General features: G+C 53.4%; 3 protein-coding genes and 1 non-coding gene across 5 annotated transcripts; all 4 read left to right on the top strand.

Moving 5' to 3' along the window:
- Positions 1–35: 35 nt before the first annotated feature.
- Positions 36–4,086, top strand: Slc39a7 (solute carrier family 39 member 7). The gene is made up of 7 exons (XM_090355928.1): positions 36–968; positions 1,057–1,225; positions 1,636–1,695; positions 1,818–1,943; positions 2,073–2,219; positions 2,427–2,623; positions 3,275–4,086. The coding sequence occupies exons 1-7, from the start codon at positions 561–563 to the stop codon at positions 3,545–3,547; spliced, it is 1,380 nt and encodes a 459-aa protein (XP_090212054.1). The 5' UTR covers positions 36–560; the 3' UTR covers positions 3,548–4,086.
- A 229-nt stretch (positions 4,087–4,315) lies between these two features.
- On the top strand, positions 4,316–6,548 carry Hsd17b8 (hydroxysteroid 17-beta dehydrogenase 8). 2 transcript variants are annotated; one of them, XM_090355924.1, is made up of 9 exons: positions 4,316–4,368; positions 4,548–4,765; positions 4,871–4,987; positions 5,094–5,186; positions 5,283–5,368; positions 5,470–5,554; positions 5,764–5,806; positions 5,960–6,034; positions 6,206–6,399. In XM_090355924.1, exons 1-9 carry the CDS (start codon positions 4,323–4,325, stop codon positions 6,220–6,222), a joined length of 780 nt encoding a protein of 259 aa, XP_090212050.1. In that variant the 5' UTR covers positions 4,316–4,322; the 3' UTR covers positions 6,223–6,399. The 2 variants fall into 2 exon arrangements, with proteins under 2 accessions (XP_090212050.1, XP_090212049.1); XM_090355923.1 differs by lacking the exon at positions 5,764–5,806 and having other exon boundaries at positions 6,206–6,548.
- Positions 6,549–7,918: 1,370 nt separating this feature from the next.
- Positions 7,919–12,231, top strand: Ring1 (ring finger protein 1). Its single transcript, XM_090355922.1, has 7 exons — positions 7,919–8,097; positions 8,207–8,337; positions 9,298–9,458; positions 9,584–9,799; positions 10,771–11,160; positions 11,294–11,564; positions 11,829–12,231. The coding sequence occupies exons 2-7, from the start codon at positions 8,260–8,262 to the stop codon at positions 11,928–11,930; spliced, it is 1,218 nt and encodes a 405-aa protein (XP_090212048.1). The 5' UTR covers positions 7,919–8,097; positions 8,207–8,259; the 3' UTR covers positions 11,931–12,231.
- LOC150047832 (small Cajal body-specific RNA 23) lies at positions 10,145–10,271 on the top strand. The gene has a single exon (XR_016539373.1).
- Positions 12,232–21,327: the final 9,096 nt, after the last annotated feature.

Below are 21,327 nucleotides of genomic sequence, written 5' to 3'. Positions count from 1 at the left end.
GACGGGAAGTCTCGTCGCTAGCTCCCGCCCCCTCGCGCCGCTGGAGGCGGAGGAGGAGGAGGCGGCAGCCTCCCCCCTCCCCGCCTGCTCGTTGGCCTCGCCCACCCTCCCCTTAAATAACCTCCACGCCTGCGCACGCGCGCCGCCCCCGGGGCGCTGCCATGTTGGTAAAGGTCTGGGGACGGAGCTAGAGCGGAACTTCCTGTTCTCGCGCGAATTAGCGGCGTGACTGCCACGTCCGAGCCAGCCGGGAAAGGCCACCGTCCCGGAGCCGGTGAGAATTCCTTGCTTTTTCCCCGGACCTGTCCTTTTTCACCGAGACGAACGCCCAGAGTCCGTCAAGTAGCGTATCCGAGGCTGAAGCGGCGATCTGGGGGCCGAGAGGGCCTGCAGACGGGGGGGAAGAGGTTCGGGATAAAGAGAACAATGTGGGTGGGAACAAAGTGGGATGGGGGTGCGGCCCTTTGAGGTGCGTGGAGGGCACGAGCCGAGTAAAGCAAACCCCGTGGAGGAAGAGTGGAGGATCAAGTGGAGTCATTATCTCCGTCCCTCTGGTCAGCATGATGGCCAGGGCCCTGCGGACCTCCCCCTGGGTGGCCGTGGGACTGCTGACCTGGGCGGCCCTGGGGCTGCTGGTGGCCGGACACGGGGGTCATGGTGACCTGCACAAGGAGGTGGAAGAGGACTTCCATGGCCACAGACACTCACATGAGGATTTCCACCACGGACACAGCCATGCCCATGGCCACGGCCACACACACGAGAGCATCTGGCATGGGCATACCCACGGTCACGACCATGGACATTCACATGAGGATTTGCACCACGGCCATAGCCACGGGCACTCCCATGGGAGCCTTCATCACAGAGGACATGGACATGACCATGAACATAGCCATGGAGGCTATAGAGAGTCTGGGGTTCCAGGCACCAAGCACAACCTGGATACTGTTACCCTCTGGGCCTATGTGAGTCCCCCAGGGGAGGGGAGAGAGGGACTGGTTTGGGGTTGGTGGAAAACTATGCAACCGTTAACTCCTGATTCTCCTTTACCAGGCACTGGGGGCTACAGTTCTGATTTCTGCAGCTCCATTTTTTGTCCTCTTCCTCATCCCAGTGGAGTCCAACTCCCCCAGGCATCGATCTCTGCTCCAGATCTTGCTCAGTTTCGCTTCTGGGGGACTCCTAGGTGATGCCTTCCTACACCTTATTCCTCATGCTCTGGGTAAGTAACCTGTTGACTCTAACTTAGAGTTTAAACTATTTTGTTCTCTGATAAAAAAAAAACAAACAAACATATGTCTCATTTGTCATTTCTTTTTGTGTGTGGGGGAGTCGTGGGGCTTGAACTCGGCCTGGGCACTGTTCTTGAGCTCTTCAGCTCAACGCTACCACCCTGCCCTTGAGCCAAGCCCCACTTCCTGTTTCCGAAGGGTTAATTGAAGATAAGAGTCTCAGGTCCTTTTGTGTCCTGACTGGTTTTGAACCTTGGTCCTTAGATCTCAGCCTCCTGAGTAGCCAGGATTACAGGCATGAGCCACTGCAGCCAGCTTCTCATTTGTCATTTCTGACCTTCCCTAAAAACCTATCCCTCAGTCAGGGATGTGTAGCAGCCTTTTTTTCTCCTTCCTACAGAACCACATTCTCACCACACCCTGGAGCAGCCTGGGCCTGGACATGGACACTCCCACAGTGGTGAGGAAGAGATGGGTAGGGGGGTTGGACTTCTGATAAAGGTCTGTCTCTTATTCTTTGCCTCCTTGAGAGGAGGTCTGGAATCCACATCTCCCACAATGTCTCAATGCTTCTGTTCCCAGGGCAGGGCCCCATTCTGTCTGTGGGGCTGTGGGTTCTCAGTGGAATTGTCGCCTTCCTTGTGGTAGAGAAATTTGTGAGACATGTGAAAGGAGGACATGGACACAGTCATGGGCATGGAAGTCATGGTAAGCCTAGGAGCAGTTTTGCTGAAAGCCACTTTGCCTGCCCAGAATGCACTTCTGGCTGTCGGGTGGAACAAGCATCCCTTGAGAATATGGCCTGCCTCCACCTCTGACCAACACTTTTTCCCTCAGAGTGTTCTTCAAAGGAAAAGACCAGCTCTGAGGAAGAAGAAAAGGAAAACAAGGAAAGAGGGGGCTTGCGAAAGAGGAGAAGAGGGAGCACAGCGCCCAGTGATGGGCAAGTAAAACCTCAGAACCCAGAAGAAAAAACAGGCTCAGGTGAGGGAGCGGGGATGGGATAAGTTTGGGCAGGGCCAGCACTGACCTGCACATAAAATGTGCTGTGGGTAATGACAGATGTCTGGGAAACACTGAAAGGCTATATGTGAAGTGGTCCTTGGGGGAAATAGAAGAACGGCTGACCAGAACTGAGTGGAGATGATGGATGCCTATTATCGTTGTGTCTTCCTCTTTTTCCTGTACAAGACCTGCGTGTGTCTGGGTACTTGAATCTGGCTGCTGACTTGGCACACAACTTCACGGATGGTCTGGCCATTGGTGCTTCCTTTCGAGGAGGCAGAGGACTTGGGATCCTGACCACAATGACTGTCCTGCTACATGAAGTACCCCATGAGATTGGAGACTTTGCCATCTTGGTGCAGTCTGGCTGCAGCAAGAAACAGGTTGGCATTAATGTAGTTGCCTTTGACCTTTTTTCCCTGCTTACTTATCCAAAACCCTTGACATCTCTCATTGGTTTGAAAAAATTAGTACTTCTACCAGCAACAAATCTTCTATAAGTGAGGGTAAAGAAGTATCTCTCTTGTTCTGCAATTCAGTGCGTCTAAAACTGATACACACACACACACACACACACACACACACACACACACACACGAGCACAGCTTTGTCAATATCACCTCTTTTGATCTCTTAATGTTCAGGAGCCAGGCACTTGTGGCTCAGGCCTGTAATCCTCACTACTCAGGAAGCTGAGATCTGAGGTCAAGGTCAAAAGCCTACCCAGGCAGAAGAGACCCCAATGAAACTCTTTATCTCCAATTAACCACTCAAAAACCAAAAGTGGAGCTGTGGCTAAAAGAGGTAGAGCACTAACCCTATGCAAAAGAGCTCAGGGACAGTGCCTAGACCTTAAGTTCAAGCCCCACAGCTGACCAATAAGTAAATAATTCAGATGTCTATTCTAGTAGAGTCTCCCTGCCTAGCTTTTTAGTCTCCAAAACCATGGACCCTGCACCCATACAACTGTACCCCACCAGTCACATAAACCACTGATGTGTTGGTGAATGCCCCTCTCTCTTTCTGCCCACCAGGCAATGCGTCTACAGTTGCTGACAGCAATAGGAGCACTGGCAGGAACCGCCTGTGCCCTGCTCGCCGAAGGAGGAGCCGTGGGCAGTGAAGTTGCAAGTGGTGCAGGTCCTGGCTGGGTTCTGCCATTCACTGCAGGTGGCTTTATCTATGTAGCAACTGTATCTGTGTTGCCTGAGCTGTTAAGGGAAGCATCACCACTACAGTCACTTCTGGAGGTGCTGGGGCTTCTTGGAGGAGTTGTGATGATGGTGGTGATTGCCCACTTCGAGTGAGAAGGGGAATAAATCCCCTACCCCTGCCCTAAGCCTCAACCCCGTCTCTAAGTCAGGGGTCTGTGGCAGTTGAGAGCCCTAACCAGGAATATCAGCCAAAAGAAGGAGTTCTAGCCTAGAATAGTGACTTCTGCATTGAGGCCTTCAAGGTTTGGCAGTCTTACAGGAACTATCGAGGAGAGGCCAGAGGGACCAAAGTGTTGGACATTGCACAACCATTATTGTTGGTTTGGGAAGGGTAGACGGGAATGTGAAGAAGGCTGAGATAATGGTAGCCTACCTGTGCCCTCTACCCCACTTGTTCTGAGGACCAAGCTGCCACACTCGAGGCTCTCCAAGACCATCCCCCACTCCCACCGGTTAGTGAAGGCTTCCGGGAAGGAGGAGCCAGGGGTAAACATCAATCGTGTGTCCTGATTTGGGAGTGATTGGGGGTGGGCATGGGAAGGGGTCAGTAATCTCATGGCCTGATTTTTTGGTTTTGTTTCTATTCATTTTATATCACTGAATTGAAGGGGGGGGTGCCCGGAAATAAAGTCCTTGGATCTTCCGCCCTCTCTGCAGTCTTTGTCTTTTGGGGGGAAATTGGGCCCCTTTTCTCCCACACCCGAAGTCCCCTAAGCGCCGGGAGTGTGACCACTCCCCCGTGGCGGGAGGTCCGCCCGCGCTGGTGGCCGCAGATGGCCTGTGGCTGCTGAGGCTTTGATTGGCTCTGGCCACGCCTCCCGTGAGCTCTTATTGGCTGCGGGCCGGGCCCGCCCACTCCCGGCTCGCCATGGCGTCTCAGCTCCGGCTTGGCTCTGCGCTGGCCCTGGTCACAGGTTGAGGGGTCCTCTCCCAAGGTGGGGTGGGGTGCTGGAGCAACGTCAACCCGGCACGCTCACAGAGCTCGAGAGGCCTGGGATCTCTGACCTCTTGTCGGAATTTGAGTAACTTGGTGCCCCGTGACCCCTGACCCGGTCCGCTGCCCCGCCCAGACCCCGCGTATTCTCCGCCTCAGGTGCGGGTGGCGGCCTAGGCCGCGCCATCAGCTTGCGCCTGGCCCGGGAGGGCGCCGCCGTGGCCGCCTGCGACCTGGACCAGGCGGCGGCCCAGGAGACCGCGGGGCTGCTGGGAGGACCGCGAAGTGAACAGGGGCCGCGCGGCGGGAGCCACGCTGCCTTCCAGGCTGACGTGTCTGAGCCCACGGCTGCCAGGCGCCTGCTAGAGCAAGTACAGGTGAACACCGGGCAGCCTGGCCTGCCAGCGGCGCCAACGCCGGCCCCACGTCCCCCTGCTCTTTGTAGCGTCAGGGTGTGTAACCTCCCCCCCTCCCTCCCACAGGCCTGCTTTTCTCGCCCGCCATCTGTCGTCGTGTCCTGTGCAGGCATCACCCGGGATGAGTTTCTGCTCCGGATGTCTGAAGATGACTGGGACAAAGTCATAGCTGTCAACCTCAAGGTGGTGACTTCGGAACCTGACTTCTGCTTCCCGCCAGCCTGGGGAGGGACCCAGAGGGCTGTCATCGCAGCTCATCTTTGTTTGCCTCCCTGCCCTCTTTTGCCAGGGCATCTTTTTAGTCACTCAGGCTGCAGCCCAAGCCTTGGTGTCCAGTGGTTGTCATGGTTCCATCATCAACATCAGTAGCATCGTTGCAAAGGTTAGATTGAGCTGGGACCTGGTCAGCCAGGCAAGTGGGCATAGGGAGAAGTCAGTCCTTGAGACTCCTGACTCTACATCTCTGACTCCCCTGAAGGTGGGGAACATGGGGCAGACAAACTATGCTGCATCCAAGGCAGGAGTGGTTGGGCTGACCCAGTCTGCAGCCCGGGAACTTGGACGGTGGGTGATGACCCTGGGCTTACCAGAGTACCTTCCATGTAATGGTCTGAGGGAGGGGTCCGTGTCCTCTCCACAGTCAGCAACCACTCTCCCTTCCACAGATATGGGATCCGCTGTAACTCTGTCCTCCCAGGGTTCATTGCAACATCTATGACACAGAAAATGCCACAGAAAGTAAAGGACAAGGTAGGATACTGTAAGTGGAAGGCAAAATGGGTCAGAAACCCAACCTCTCTGGGTCTCAGAGGGAGAGAATACTAGGCATAATGTAAGTATTGGATTAATGTAAGTGTTCGATAAGCATATGAGGGATGGAGACAAAAGAAGAAAATGTAACTGATTCATTCTTTAAAAAAAATCCATAAAATAAACTTCCACTCAGTGTTTCCTTACAGGTGAATAGAATTATCCCAATGGGACACTTCGGGGACCCTGAGGGTGAGCATCAAGTGGTGAGGGGGACAAACGAAGATATCCCCAAATTTGTGGGTTGAGAAGCTCTGGCCAGGTTTAGCGGGACTGGGGGAAATATGGCCATGTGAATGTGAGTGGGATTCTGCCTGCTACTCACCATTTCCACCATTCCCTCAGATGTGGCAAATGTGGTTGCATTCTTGGCATCTGAAGACAGTGGATACATCACTGGGGCCTCCGTGGAAGTCTCTGGTATGAGGCCATTGTAGGGAGCAAGAGGGCAGAGAAGGGGAACCCAGACCATAGTTTTTAAAAGCAACTGAGAAGGACGAGGTGTCCTCAGCCAGGGACAGACCTGGCTACTCCCCCTCAGCCATTTACTTCTCCACCCATGCGGCTACCCAAATGTTTCTTTCCTTCCAGGAGGTCTTTTCATGTAACTGCTTCAAGGACCCTGGACTCTGCTCACTCCCCCACCACTCTGCCTGGCCTCCTGCTGATGAGGACGCTAAGTTCCCAGGCTACAAAAGGGGTGGCAGTGTATGGCTGGGGAATGCTGAATATGGGAGGCAGGGGTGCTTGTGACCCTAATAAATTCCAAATCCTCTTCCCTGCCACCTCCGGTTCTTCTTGTGTCCAAACCCTCAGACCCTTCCCCACCTCCCCCCCTCTCTCCCTTTCCCGAAGGATTGTTCCCTTTCACTGCCTGGTCTCCCAGGGCAACCCCCGCCGCCGGGTGTGAGAGTAAAGAGTGTATGTCACTGTGTAGGCCTGACACTCTGGGTCTTTTTGGAGGGAGGGGTTTCTGCCCCACCCCGTTCCCCTGGTTCTGTAGTGCCTGTCCCCGTGCCCCCCAACTCCTTGGGTCCTTATGGCCCCCAAGGGTGGTTTGTTCTTAGCCCCATCCTGGTGTCCAGTCTGGTCTTAGAAGGGGGTCTTGGAACAGGTGGCCCTCCCCCACCCTCTCCTTTCTCTTAGTCCCCCTCCCCTTTCTCTCCACCTTACAATAGCTGCAGCCGGCCTGGGGTCGGATGGGGGGGGGATTAGGGGAGGGGGCCAGGATTAGGGGAACGGACCAGCCGATGAAAAGGGCTGGAGGAGAGCAGAAGGGAGGGGGCTGGGAGGAGGAGGAAGGGGAGGGGGTCCGCGCTAATCGACACTGGCGCCCACATAAGGACTGGCCACGGACTGAAGAAGACAGGGAAGTAGGGGGGAACCGGGGTGGGAGGAGAGGGGACCCACTGACGACTCGTCCCGGAGACAGGCCACCCCCTGGCAGCCATGGCCCAAGTCCGGAAGCTCCAGTTCAGGCTGGTGGGGACAGAAGACCGGTCACGGTCTCTCCTCTCCCTCTGTGCCTCTTGATTTCTTGCCCTCAATGGGGACCGCTCTGCTCCTTCCTCTCCTGTCTGCTCTGTTCTCTTCCTCTACGCGGCTTCGGCCCACTTCGCACGCCCGACACCGCCCCGTGTGACCCCGCTCCCGCGCACGCCCCGTCCCGGTGTGCGCCCGCGCGCCTCCCTCCCCCGCCCGGGCCGCGGCTCCTGATTGTCCAAACGCAATTCTCGAGTCTATGGCTCCGGCCGAGAGTTGAGTCTGGACGTCCCGAGCCGCCGCCCCCAAACCTCGAGGGGGAGAGGGGGTCGGAGGGCCGGGGAGAGGCGAAGCGGGGGGCGGCGCGGGCCCCGGAGCGGTGCGGGGAGCCCGGGGCACCGAGGCACCTGGTGGCACTCGGAGGACCCGAGTGTTCAAGTGGCGGGCCACCTTTTGCCACTTTCTCCCCCCCATCCCCCCACCGCGGGGTCCGGGCTGGGGCTGAGGGAGCTGGGGGAGGGCGAGACTCCCCAGACCGTGGGGGACGCCGAGTGGGGGTGGTGGCCCCGTCCCGGGGTGCGCCGGCCCCCCACCCCCCGCCGCGGTCCCCCAGGCCTGGCCCCACCCCCCGGAGCGGAGGCGCGGGGGGCCGGGGCCGGCCGGCGGCGGGGCGGGGCGAGCCGAGCGCCAGGGCCGCGATCCCCACGCGGGCCGCGATCGCGGGACGCCGGCTCCCCGGCGGGGCCGGCGCGTCTCCCCGGCGGGGGAGCCCCCGCGTCCACGTCGCAGCCGCCGCGCCGTGAGTGGCGGGTGACGTCCCGGCGGGGGGAGGGGCGGGCGGAAGTGACGTCGGCCCGGGCCCGGGCCATGGCGGCGGCGGCGGCGGCGGCGGCGGGAGCTACTGTCTGAGCCGAGTCTGCGGGCCGAGCCGAGTCGGTTGCCGGAGCCTGGGCCCAGGAAGAGGCGCGGCGGCGCGGCGCGGCGCGGACGGCCGGAGCCGGGTGAGGGGCCGCGCTGGCGCGGGGCGGGGACGCCGAGGGGAGCCGCGAGGGGCGGGGTCTGGTCGAGAGGCGGCCCCCCCCCAACACCGCCTCCCGTCCCCCTCCCCAGCCTCAGTCTCCTAGGCGGCGGAGCCCCGCTGGGGGGGTCTGCGCCTGGTCGCCATGACGACGCCGGCGAATGCCCAGAATGCGAGCAAAACGTGGGAACTGAGTCTGTACGAGCTGCATCGGACCCCGCAGGTGACAGGGATTCTCGGTTTCCCCCCTCCCGCCACGCACGGCCCCGGCCCCCTCTCCATTCTTTGCTCGGTCCTGCGGACCCCCCCCCCCGACTCTACTTCTGAATCACCTTAATTTAAAAAAAAAAACACTTTTGCATTTATCTCATTTAATCTCATTATCCTTATTGGAAAGATGGCAAGCAGACAGCGGAATTACCATCTCTGTTCCTCCGTTCAATGTCATAAGTCAATGTGTCCAAGGCTCGCTCCCCTCGGATGGTTTATTTAAAGCGGAATTTCACAACCTCCCCCTTCCCAACCTCAGAATCTGCATTTGTAACATGCACCCTAGAGTTCTGATATATAGAGCTAGCAGGAGAACCACACTTGTAGGAAACTCAGTTGAGTTCTCCAAACCACAGATCTGCCAATACCCACCCCCTACACTCTTCAGAGACCTCCCACACAACTGAACTCGGATCCTCCTTGCCCCAAAACGTACTTTCCTCCTCCTCTTCTTTTTCTTCTTCTCCTTCTCCTCTTCCTCCTCCTCTTCCCCCCCCCTCCCTTTTTTCTGGAGCTGGTCTTAGGTATTGTCCCTAGGTATTGTCCCTGAGATTCTTTTTCCTCAAGGCTAGCGCTCTACCACTTGAGCCACAGTGCCATTTCCAGCCTTTTCTGAGTAGTTTATTGGAGATGAGTCTCTTGGGGACTTTTCTGCTGGGCTGACTTCAAACCATGAGCCTCAGATCTCAGTCTACATGGCTCCAGACATAGCGCCTAGGCCTAATGAGCCCCAGTCCCCTCTGCTCTCCATTCTCTCAATGGCCCTTTCACTCTTAGAATTTCTCAATTGGTCAACATGGGTACCCAGAGTCCACTGTCTCTCTGAATTTCTCAAAACTCCTTTCTCATGAATTGCTTGCTTCCAAAATCCCTTTCTTCTCCACTCACTACCTTCACTTGCTGATGCATCCAGGAAGCCATCATGGATGGCACAGAGATTGCGGTTTCCCCTCGATCCCTGCATTCCGAGCTCATGTGCCCCATCTGCTTGGACATGCTGAAGAATACCATGACCACCAAGGAGTGCCTCCACCGGTTCTGCTCCGACTGCATTGTCACAGCCCTGCGCAGCGGGTAACAGCAGAGGCACCTGAGATGGGGGAAAGGGGCTCTGAGTTGGGGCCCTGCTGCCTGTCCCAGTTCTGCCTGGACCTCCACACTCTGGGACTGACCACAACACTTCCTTTCTTCCATCTCAGGAACAAGGAGTGTCCGACCTGCCGAAAAAAGCTGGTCTCCAAACGGTCCCTACGGCCAGACCCCAACTTTGATGCCCTGATCTCTAAGATCTACCCTAGCCGAGAGGAATACGAGGCCCATCAAGACCGAGTGCTCATACGCCTCAGCCGCCTGCACAACCAGCAGGCACTGAGCTCCAGCATTGAGGAGGGTCTACGCATGCAGGCCTTGCACAGGTGTGTGGGTCAGGAAGGAGGCCACACACACAGGGCTGGTGGGGGGGGTCTGCAGGGCCAAGTCCTGGGATTGCCTTTGCTACCTGCTAGCTTCTGAGGCTTAGCAAGTCCAAGAGTTGACCACAGCCCGATTGTTAGGTCTGGAAATCCTGGATATAAATTGCAGCTTCTTAGGAAACAAATGGCACTATTGTTCGTAAGAAGAAAATAGCTCACCCTCTAACTTTCTAGAAGTTAGACTAGACTAGTAGAATGATTTAGAGTTTAAGCTCTAGATTCATCCTCCAGGAGGTCAGATCACCTCCTGGATCAGACTCTCGTGGTCTGGTTAAAAATGCAAAGTGGAGGCTCACCAGGGTCAGGTCTTCTCCTTGTGGCGCTGCCCTGTCCCTCCATGAGCAAGATTATCAGGACTGGTTTGGGGGTGTCCCACCTGAGTGGATGGGGTGACACCACGGTTTTCAGAACAACAAGGAAAAAAGAATTCAAACTGGCCAAGATGTGTGAGGATCACCATTTGAAGCTAGCCGAGGTAGGAAAGTTTGTAAATTCTCTATTTCCAGTGAACCACCAGAAAACTGGAAATGGTGTTGTGGCTCAAAGTGATAGAGTGCTGCCTTGAGCAAAAGAGCCCCGGGACAGTGCCCAGGCTCTGAGTTCAAGCTTGACCCATCAAAAAAAAAAAATGTAAGTTGTGATTCAGGAGCTCCAGAATGGTGCCTGGGAATCTACATTCTGCAGGCTCTGTGATGCTTATGCATGTGGTTCTTGGACCATACTTTGGGAGCAAGCCCCTTGGTCTCAAGTTACTGAACTTCTCAAAGCCTGTTTCCTCAGCCATAAAATAGAGACAAACATGGGTACATTGTTAAGTGTTTAGTAAATGTTAGTGTCATCCTTAGAATTCCCCTGATCTCTCAAATTCAAAGTCCAAACCTGTGATCCCTCATGTTTTCTGCTTGTTTCTACAGGGCACAGCGTGTGAGGCGGCCAATGCCTGGGTCAGATCAGACCACCACGATGAGTGGGGGGGAAGGAGAGCCTGGGGAGGGCGAAGGGGATGGAGAAGATGTGAGCTCAGACTCTGCCCCTGACTCTGCCCCAGGCCCTGCTCCCAAGCGACCCCGTGGAGGGGGTGCAGGAAGCAGCAGTGTAGGGACTGGGGGAGGTGGTACTGGTGGATTAGGTGGGGGTGCTGGTTCTGAAGACTCTGGTGACCGGGGAGGCACTTTGGGAGGGGGAACCCTGGGCCCCCCAAGCCCTCCTGGGGCCCCTAGTCCTCCAGAGCCAGGTGGAGAAATTGAGCTCGTGTTCCGGCCCCACCCTCTGCTTGTGGAGAAGGGAGAATACTGCCAGACTAGGTGAGAAGCCCTGCTTTCCTCTGGAAAAATTTCCATCCAAAGAAATCCTAACGCAGAGGCCCTTGTGGAAAGATCCTCCGCTCTCCCTTTGAGGCCTTCTTTGTGCCCTGAACCTGTTCTGTTCCCACCCCAGGTATGTGAAGACGACTGGGAATGCCACAGTAGACCATCTCTCCAAGTACCTGGCCCTCCGCATTGCCCTTGAGCGGAGGCAGCAACAGGAAGCTGGCGAGCCTGGAGGGCCTGGAGGGGGTGCCCCTGACACGGGTGGACCTGACGGGGGTGGGGGGGAAGGTGGGGGTGCTGGAGGCGATGGGCCGGAGGAGCCTGCTTTGCCTAGCCTGGAGGGTGTCAGTGAAAAGCAGTACACCATCTACATCGCACCTGGAGGGGGAGCCTTCACGGTGAGTGCTGCCGGGAGGAGAGGGGAGGGAAGGGGACACCCAGAAGGGTGACCTGGGGCCACACAACCCCAAGCCCAACCTCCTAACTCAGTAACCCTCCTTTTGCCCTCTGCTCCTCCCACTCCCTTCTGTTTCTCTCTTACCTGTGTTCCTGCTTTTCCCCTTCCCTTTCATTTTCCCTTTTTCTTTCCTTCCTTGTCAACCTGCTTTCCCACTCCTTCCTGGTTCCATCTTCACCTTCTCCCAACCCCCACCCCTCTCTAGACGCTGAATGGTTCGTTGACCCTGGAGCTGGTGAATGAGAAGTTCTGGAAGGTGTCCCGACCGCTAGAGCTCTGCTATGCTCCCACAAAGGATCCAAAGTGACCCCACAAGGGGACAGCCGGGACTGATGAGTGTCCCTGGGTCCTGGCCTACCCCTCCAGCTTCTTTGTTTCCCAACACCCCCCTGCCCTGCCAGCCAGCAAGAGGATATAACTGAGGACAAATGGCTTTTATACAAAATATCTATATCAGATTCTTCTATATTGTACAGAGCGATACACGCACCGCATCTGCTGCCTTTTCTATTGCCTCACCACTCACCACGCCAGCCGGTGCGGAGGAGGGAGGACCTGCCCTGCACACCCTCCTACCCACAACAAATTTGCTTTTTTCTTCTTTGAAACCTGCAGTTCTGTGTGTGTGTTTATCAGGGGATGGACAAGGAAAGAAGACTAGGGAGGGAGACCTACCAAACACAGCCAGCCTTGGAAGTGGGGAGGCACTGTCGGGAAGTCATTCATGGGATGTAATTTCCATCTCCCAACCTCCAAGATGCAGATGACAGTAGGCAAGACAGACTGGAATCCAGCTTCCACCCCAAAGCAGACTTATAAACGCTGAAGGGACAGTGGCACTCCAAAGGAAGTAACTGCCCATGGGAAGAAGCCAGTTTCTAGAGGAGAGGGAGGTGGAGAGGGGCTGCCTCCAGCCCAGTCACCCTGCCTGCCTAGGGCACAGACTGGCAGCACTGGGGACTACAGTTCCCAGTCCGTGGCTGTAGGGCTATGGCAGGAGGGCTGGAGTAGTATGCCATGGACAGGGCTGGGGAAATGGGCACAGTCACCCCAACCAGGTCAGTGCACTGCAACTGAAGAGGACAAACTGCACCACCATGAGGCCTCTCCAAGCTTCGTTTCCAAAGCAGCCAGAGGTGTGGGTAAAGTCAGCAGACTAGACAACTTCCTACCTGGGGGCATCCCTTTTGTTCCACTGAATCCTGGCACCCGAAACAGCTGGATGAGGAGGGCAGTGTCCTGCACGCACACGCACAAACACACACAAATACTGCAGCTCTGTTGCCCCTGGAAGCAAACAACACCTACCTCAAAGAAACCTTATTGGAGCCTGCCATCCAGATTCCCCTTCTTCTGGGTCCCAAGTAGTCAGGGTTCATGGTGCTCCCCCAGCGGGGTAGAGGCAGATGGACCTTGTTCCCAAAGTTGTAAGGGAGAGCCACAGAAGAGCTGATGATGGACCACCACGGTAGACGCCCAAGGGTGTGGAATTCACCTGACCTCTTCTGGTTTTAGGGGCTCCTGGAAGTGTCCCCACCCTCCCAAAACTGCCTAACCCATTGGGCAGAGGCTTCCCATCACGGAACAGCTGAGATTCCCAATCTTAACTCCCCAGCCACTACGTTGGCCCACTGTTCCTTCACTCCCACTCTTGCCCTCCTGGGTCTCTCTCCACCTCTTCTGTCCAGGGAGACTGTGCACTTCCTAGACACACAGGGCTTTCTACTTAGGTGAACATCTCCCTGGGCAAGAGCCCTCATCCTGAAAATAATACACCCAGCTGGCCAGGCATTCTTCCCTAGCTCTGGAGGAGGCCTTTGAGATGGGAGGGAAGGGAACCCTCAAATTCTACATCCCCCAACCCCCTCAGGGCTATTTATTTTCCACTTTCCTCAGTCCCCAGTCAGGCCTGAGGTGAAGGTAAAGGATACAAAGTATGCCAAAGGGACCTTCATTGTTTTGTTGGGGGAGAAGGGGGGAGGGGACAGCTAGTAATGGGAAACTGGGTGGACTGGAAGATCAATACTGGGGTCCCACACATCTGGGTACAAACCACGGGATGTTGCCCTGCTTCCCTCACCTACAAAATCAGGGAGAAAAATAGGCAGGCCTGCCAGGCCAGTCCTCCCTGTGTGGACACAGGCAAGCATACTGGAGCCACCTGAGAAGCTGCTAAAATGCAAATTCCTGGGCCCCATTCCAGATCTACTGCAGTGAGGTCAACACTGGTGCTTTATCCAGCCCTTCCTGTGATTCCGGTGTGCGTAGAGGCTGAGGACCACTGTAAACCAAGAAAGTGACCTCCCATAGACACCCCTGCCAGGGAGGGAACAAGAGGCCTTGCTCAGGCCACGCAAGCTGCTCTCTACCGCCCTCAATCACCTACCCCTCTCCCCAGCCCAGCTCCTTTCTTTGCAGGGTGAGAAAGGATCTCTAATCTCTAGGATAATAGGTGGTCAGGAGGGGTCTGTGAAGGACACAGTTCTGGGCTGAGGGAAAAAGAAAAGCTCTTCCAGCTGCACAGATGGCCTCTCCGAGAAAGGTAAAGGTAACTAGAGCACAGCCAAGGGAAAGGCTGTGAAGTGGAGAGGACGGAGCCAGGAGGGGTTGGAGGTAACAAGAAAGGGTTCTATGCTATTAGACACACAGAAAAACAGAACATCCCTGGGTGGGGGGAGGGGAATGGTTAATTTCCATTTACTTCTTCCCCCTGCTCACATGAATTGACTCCAAGGGCCTGCTGGTTCAATCACCTCTTCATACACTGGAAAACTGGCTTTGAATAAAGACACAGTCAAGCAGCCCCACCAGAGTGTCCCTTCCAATGGCCCCTGCTACCCAGCCGGGCGCTGGAAGCTGCTCCCATTCCCGCTCTTAGAAGGATTCTGCGGGGAAGGGATTGTTACTGTTGATGTTATAACTGTTACAGGCTTCTTTCTTGTATTAAGTTACACCACAGTATACACTCTGGAGCTTGGCAACATTTCTTCTTGTGATGTATCAGAGAGGCTGGTAATAGACACATTCAAGGAGGAATTTACCTACCTTTAAAAGCGACTGGAACCCTTGAGAGACTGCTTGCTAATCAGCTAATGGAGTCCACCATGTTAGCAGGGACTGTTCTGGGAGAGGGTATTACATATAGCCACACAATAAGGCCCCTGCCTTCAAAGGCTTCAGTTTAGAGCCATTTAGAGTCAGTGTTTCCTTCTGTCACCTCCTTGCCCCCAGTACTGCGACTGAACCCAGGGCAAGGCAAGGACTCTATCATATGAGCTACACCCCCCATCACCATACTGAACCTCGCCCACTCATCTGTCCACTCTGTCCTCCCACTTCCCTGACCCAGTTACCCTCTAGACTGTTGATTCTCCTCTGGATGCCACTGCGTCTGAACAGACTGCCAGTGGCTTCCTCTAATGTCCGCTGCCCAGCTAAGAAAGAGTGATCCTGTTTTATTTCCTTCTGTTTTGTGTTGAGACATGATCAGGGTCTTGCTGTGCAGCCCGAGCTGGCCTTGCACTCAAGAGCCTCCTGCCTGTGCCTCAAGACTATTGGAATCACTCACTTGTGTCACTACCTGACAGTACCTGCCTGCCTGCCTGCCAGCCAGCCTTCTTTTCTGCCTTTTCTTTCCACCACCTCCTCTCTTGTGCTAGTACTAAGGCTTACACTCAGAGCATTATTCACTTGGCTTTTCTGCTCAAGGCTTTCATTGGATCGATTGAACTATACCTCCATTTCTGGCATTCATTGGAGGTAAGTCTGGTCTCATGGACTTTCCTGCCCGGACTAACTTGGAATCTCCATTCTCAAATCTCAGCCTCCTGAATAGCTAGGATGACAAGCGTGAACCACTGATGCTCAGCTAAACTAATTTTTTTTCTAATTCTCTCTCTCCTCTTCTCTCTCTCTCTCTCTCTCTCCCTCTCTCCCTCCCTCTCTCTTCTCTGCCAGTCCTGAGACTTGAACTCAGGGCCTGGCCATTGTCCTTGAGCTTTTTCAAGACTGTCACTCTAGAACCCTTCAGCCACAGCACCACTTTTGGCTTTTTCTGTTTTTGTGGTACCAAAGAATCAAACCCAGGGTTTCGTGATGCTAAACAAGCACTCTACCACTATTCCTTTAGGCCACACTCCTGGCCCTGAGGCCCTAATCTTTTATTTATTTTTGTGGGTCATAGGGCATGTACTCAACCTGGGAGCAGTCCCTGAGCTCTTCAGCCCAAGGCTACCACCCTACCCTTGAGCCCAGCCCAACTTCCTGTTTTCTAGAGGTTAATTGGAGATAAGTGTCTCAGGTCCTTTTGTGCCTGGGCTGGCTTTGAATCTTGATCCTCAGATCTCAGCCTCCTGAGCAGCTAGGATTGCAGGCTTGAACCACCGTGCCCCATGCCCGGCTTAATCTTTTAATTTTTAATATTATTATTTTTAATTTTTTGCTGAGCCTGGGGCTTGAAGTCTGGGCCTGGGCACTGTCTTTGAGCTTTGGTACTCAAGGTTAGCACTCTACCACTTGAACCACAGCTCTACTTCTGGCCTTTTGGAGGTTAACTGAAGACAGGAATCTCATGGGATTTTCTGCTTAGGCTTCCTTTGAACTATGACCTTCATATCTCAGACTCCTCAGTAGCTAGAATTACAGGCATGAGTCACTGTACCCAGCTAAGTTCTATGATTCTCCCACCTCTCCCAACACTCCTTGGGTGCAATTTGCGTACAATCTCAAAGAGAACACATCACTAGTCTCAACCAGGGCTTGAGTTTTGCCAGGTCAGTCAAAGGATAAAAATACAGAAGGCGGGCCGGGAGTTTGGCCTAGTGGTTAAAGTGCTTGCCTAGCATACATGAAGACCCGGGTTCGAGTCCTCGGTACCACATACATAGAAAAAAGCCGGAAGTGGTGCTGAGGCTCAAGTGGTAGAGCTCTAGCCTTGAGAAAGTCCAAGGACAGTGCTCAGGCCTTGGGCTCAAGCCCAGGACTGGCAAAAAAAAAAAAATACAGAAGGCAAGAGTTCTGGATGTTGTGGAGGGAGCTATACCGTGGGGTAGAGGCTGGAGAGGGAGGGACTGATAAGTTGGAGGCCCCATGAACCTGAGGCCTAGGAGAACAGCAAATGGTTGTGGGAAGCAAACTGGAGGGAGAGAAGACAATGGCTGACAGCAGGCTGCGTGCAGTGCTAAGGTCAGGGGAGTGATCATGAGGAGGGATGTTGAGTTACAGCAGAGTGGGTCCTTGGGGACAAAGTCACCAAGTTATTGAGAGGCTGTGTGGGTGACATGTCTGTACTCAGTAAACTTACCCAGTAGGATCTCATGGTAACAGATGATCAGCCAGGTGCCAGCCTTCCCCTAATGGAGGAAGAGAGGTCAGGTGGGAGACAAGAAGGGGAGAGGCTGGGTCTTGGAGGCAGAGGGTTATTTGGAGCTGTCATTGCGGCGGGAGAGGAATAGTCTGAAAGACAGCAATCAGGAGCAAGGAAAGCGCTCTCTCGCCTAGAAGAAAATAAGCAGCTCTCATTTCAGAAGCGTTGCTGAGGAGGTAGAGCCCTCTAGGGAGAATTGAATTTCAGCTACAGGCAGACAGTAGAGGGAAGGCTCTGAGGAGAAGTTAAGGCCATGAGGGGGTGTGAGGGCAGGGTAGGGAGGGGTAAGTGGAGGGCTAGGTCTGGGACAGAGACTATGTCTGTATGTCTCCATACTACCATACTACTGCAGCAGGCAGGCTATCATGCTTACACTAGTATTACACTCTATGATAGAAACAGCCGAACCCTGGGGCTGGGAGTTTGGCCTAGTGGTAGAGTGCTTGCCTAGCATGCACAAAGACCTGGGTTCAATTCCTCAGTACCACATACACAGAAAAACCCAGAAATTATGTGGTGGCTCAGGGTAGAACACTAGCCTTGAGGAAAGCCCAAAGACAGTGCTCAGGCACTAAGCTCAAGCCCAGGACTGGCAAAAAGAAAAAAAAAAAAGAAACAGCCAAACCCTGTGCTGCACACCTGTAATCCCAGAACTTGGGCGGCTGAAGCAAAATGGACTCATAAATTTAAAGCCAGTCTGGATGATAAAATAAGAAACTGACTCAGAAGATTGTCAATAATTTAAAAAAATATTTTTTTGCCAGTCCTAAGACTTGAACTCAGAGTCTGGGCACTGTCCCTGAACATCTATCTTTATGTTTGTTCGGTACTTGGTCCTGGAGCTTGAATTCCAGGGCCTGGGCACTGTCCCTGAGCTTCTTTTGCTCAAGGCTAGCACTCTACCTCTTGAGTCACAGTGCCACTTCCAGTTGGGTTTTTTTGTTTTTTGTTTTTTTCTGTGTATTTGTACTGAGGAATAGAACTCCAGGCTTCATGCATGCTATGCAAGCACTCTACCACTGAGCCACATTCCTAGCCCTAAAAATGATTTAAAAAAAAATTTAAAGGGCCAAGACTTTGGCCTAGTGGTAAAATGCTTACCTAGCATGCACAATTCCTTGGTACCACACACATAGAAAAAAGCCAGAAGTGGTGCTAAGACTCAAGCGGTAGAGCTCTAGCTCTGAGAAAGTCCAAGGACAGTGCTCAGACCCTGAGCTCAAGCCCAGGACTAACAAAAAGAAAAAAAAAATTGAAAAGAAGCCAGGTGCCAGTGGCTCACACCTGTAATCCTAGCTACTCAGGAGGCTGAGATCTGAGGGTTGCAGTTGAAAGCCAGCAACAGAAAGAAAGTTCGTGAGACTCCAATTAACCACCAGAAAATAAGAAATAGTGCTGTCTGTGGCTCAAAGTGGTAGAGCACTAGCCTTGAGCTGACTTGTCACACTCTGGGTCTCAATTTTCTCTTCCATACATGGGATGAAAATAGCAGACATACACAGACTTAATGGTAAATGGTTAAACCACAAGTTCAAGGTCCTGAATTCAAACTCCAGGACTGTCAAAAAACAAAAATAAATAACATCAGTGCCAGGCAGTTGCCTTGTTGGACAACCCAAATCCAGGAGGATAGCTCCTTCAAATGTCCAGCCCAGATCCTCACTGGGAGAATCAAAAGCACTGAAAAAGCCAGTCACTGGTGGCTCACACCTATAACTCTCTACTCAGGCGGTTGAGATCTAAGGATCACAGTTTAAAGCCAGCCAAGGTTGAGAAATCTGAGACTGTATAATCTCTATGGGGTCCGGGGGAGTAGGAGAGAGCTCTGTAGCTCAAGTAGTAGAGCAACAGCTAATGGACAGTGCCCAGGCCCTGAGTTCAAACTCTAAGACCAACATATACACACAAAGTTTGGTTACTCAAGGTTTCTGACATTTCACAGGCACATATCATGCTGAGAAGTGGTTTTATAATGATGAGGCATCAAGATCTCCAGCAAATGAACATAGTATCAATGGTAGGGATACAGGGAATTTCCACAAAGAAAAATCTCAAAACCTACTGATATCTCAAATAAGAGAAATTAAAATAGAAGCAGGATGGTTTCAGGCTGATGAATACAGAAAAACATACATATCTACATACATATATATATACATATGTATGTAGATATGTATGCATGTGTGTATTATAATATATATGTGTATGTATGTATATATTATTGTGCTCTACCACTCAAGCCACAGCTCCGTTTCCAGATTTTTTTTCCCCTGTGGGTCATGGGGCTTGAATTCAGCCTGGGCACTGTCCCTGAGCTCTTCAGCTCAAGGCTACCACCCTACCCCCGGGCCTAGGCATTGTCCCTCAGCTCTTCAGCTCAAGGCTACAGCCCTGCCCTTTGAGCCAAGCCCCACTTCCCGTTTTCTAAAGGTTAATTGGAGATGAGTCTCAGGTCCTTCTGTGCCCTGGCTGGCTTTGAACCTTGATCCTCAGATCTCAGCCTCCTGAGTAGCTAGTTTCCAGCTTTTTAACAGTATATGTACATATGTAATTTTGTGTGTATGTGCACATGTGCCAGTCCTGGGGCTTGAACGTGGGGTCTAAGTGTTGTCCCTGTGCCTTTTTGTTGAAGGCTAGCACTCTGCTACTGGAGCCACAGCTCCATTTCTAGTTTTTGGGTTAACTGGAGAGAAGAGTCTCACAGACTTTCCTGCCTAGATTGTCTTTGAACCATGATCTTCAGATCTTATACTCCTGAGTACCTAGATTACCCGCATGAACCACTAGTACCAAGCTGTGACTTTCTTCTTTTGTCCCCATTCATAGATCTGAAATTCAAGCTTGGGTGGGCCCTGAACATTCACAGAAGTAGAAGTAGATGGGGTTGTTAGACACCTAGAACACAAAATTTCCTAGAGGGCACACTCTAGAAAGAACCGAGGAAAAGCAGAAAGTATGCAGGCAGAGAAATGGAGAGAAATAGTTCCATAAAGGGCAGAAGTCCCAAAACAGTGTCGACAGCCACTGCATACCATGGGGACATCTTCAGATTTTTCCGATGGAACATTAGGGACCCCTGTGCCAGATGCCAGAACTGCTGGTAATAACTAGGAGAGGCAGGGAGGTGCTGACACATCACTGTCCTCAAGTGCTCCCCGTGCTCCTGATCCCTGAGGCCAGCTTGTTATCCTCAGCAGAAGTGAGGGCAAAGTTTGAGGAGTGGTGATCTTGTCCCAGGAGTTTCAGTCTGAAGTTCACAAGGACCCACTTAAGCAACAGCACAGAGGACTTGAAGCCAGAGGGAAAGTCCCCCAGCAGCTTCAGTGTGAAGATGCCTTCACCTGTAAGTTCAGCACAGGCCAGCTCAGGTCATGAAGAGTCAGGCTTCATCCTGTGGTCTATGCTGCCCCCTTGTGGTCTACGTAGGTATTGCAGCTCACGTTCACCCTATTTGTCCCTTTCCCCATCCCATTTCTGGATGTCATGTCCTGAGAGGCTGTGGAGTCAGAGGGCTCCTATAGATACTAGGGGGGGAGTTATATGGCTCTAAAAACTGCACACTCCCAATCCCACTTGAATGTCCATTGGGTTCCCAAATTACCAGCCTCCTAAGCTGTCTGGTAGTCCCCTCAGCTTTTGCCATTAGGTCTGCCAAGCTCATGAGTTGTGACTATGATTCAGAGTTGAGCCCAGAGTGGTGGCTCATGCCTGTAATCCTAGCTACTTAGAGGCTGAGATCTGAGGATCAAGATTCAAAGCCAGCCCAGGCACAAAAGGACCTGAGACTCTTATCTCCAATTAATCTCCAGAAAATGGGAAGTAGGGCTTGGCTCAAGGTAGGGTTGTAGCCTTGAGCTGAAGAGCTCAGCAACAGCGCCCAAGCCAAGTTCAAGCCCCATGACCCCACCCCACCCCCAAAAAAAATCGGAGCTGAGAATGGACAGAAGACCGAAACTGTGAAGACCCAGATGTCTGCCTGCACAGCTGACCCCAGGTTAGATGGTTTCTTTCTCTCCTCCCCACACCTCTTCTCCCTTCTCTTGCCTCCTCCATTCCTCTCCTTTCCTTGTTGCTTTACCTTTGATCAGGACAGACACCTCATTAGCTGAGCTTAGTGAAGTCACCTGTTTCAGCAGTCTTCAAGATTTACCAGGGAACCCCTCTTTGGAAATGGCCCTTTTGTCTAAGCAGCCTACACTTCCATCTAAAGACCCCAATTCTTGGCCCTTCTGTCCTGGAGCTGAGGTTGGAGTCAGGTCAATGTTGAAACACCTGAATTCCCAAGACTGAAACCCACAGGAGGGGGTGGACTAGGTGGTCAGACAGGACTCATGGCAAA

The sequence above is a fragment of the Megascapheus bottae genome, chromosome 22 (genome assembly GCF_031878675.1).
Source record: "Megascapheus bottae isolate mThoBot1 chromosome 22, mThoBot2.hap1, whole genome shotgun sequence".
NCBI classification, from domain to species: domain Eukaryota; kingdom Metazoa; phylum Chordata; class Mammalia; order Rodentia; family Geomyidae; genus Megascapheus; species Megascapheus bottae.
The sequence above is the reverse complement of the archived record's forward strand: the minus strand, read 5'-3'. Positions and strand labels throughout refer to the sequence as shown.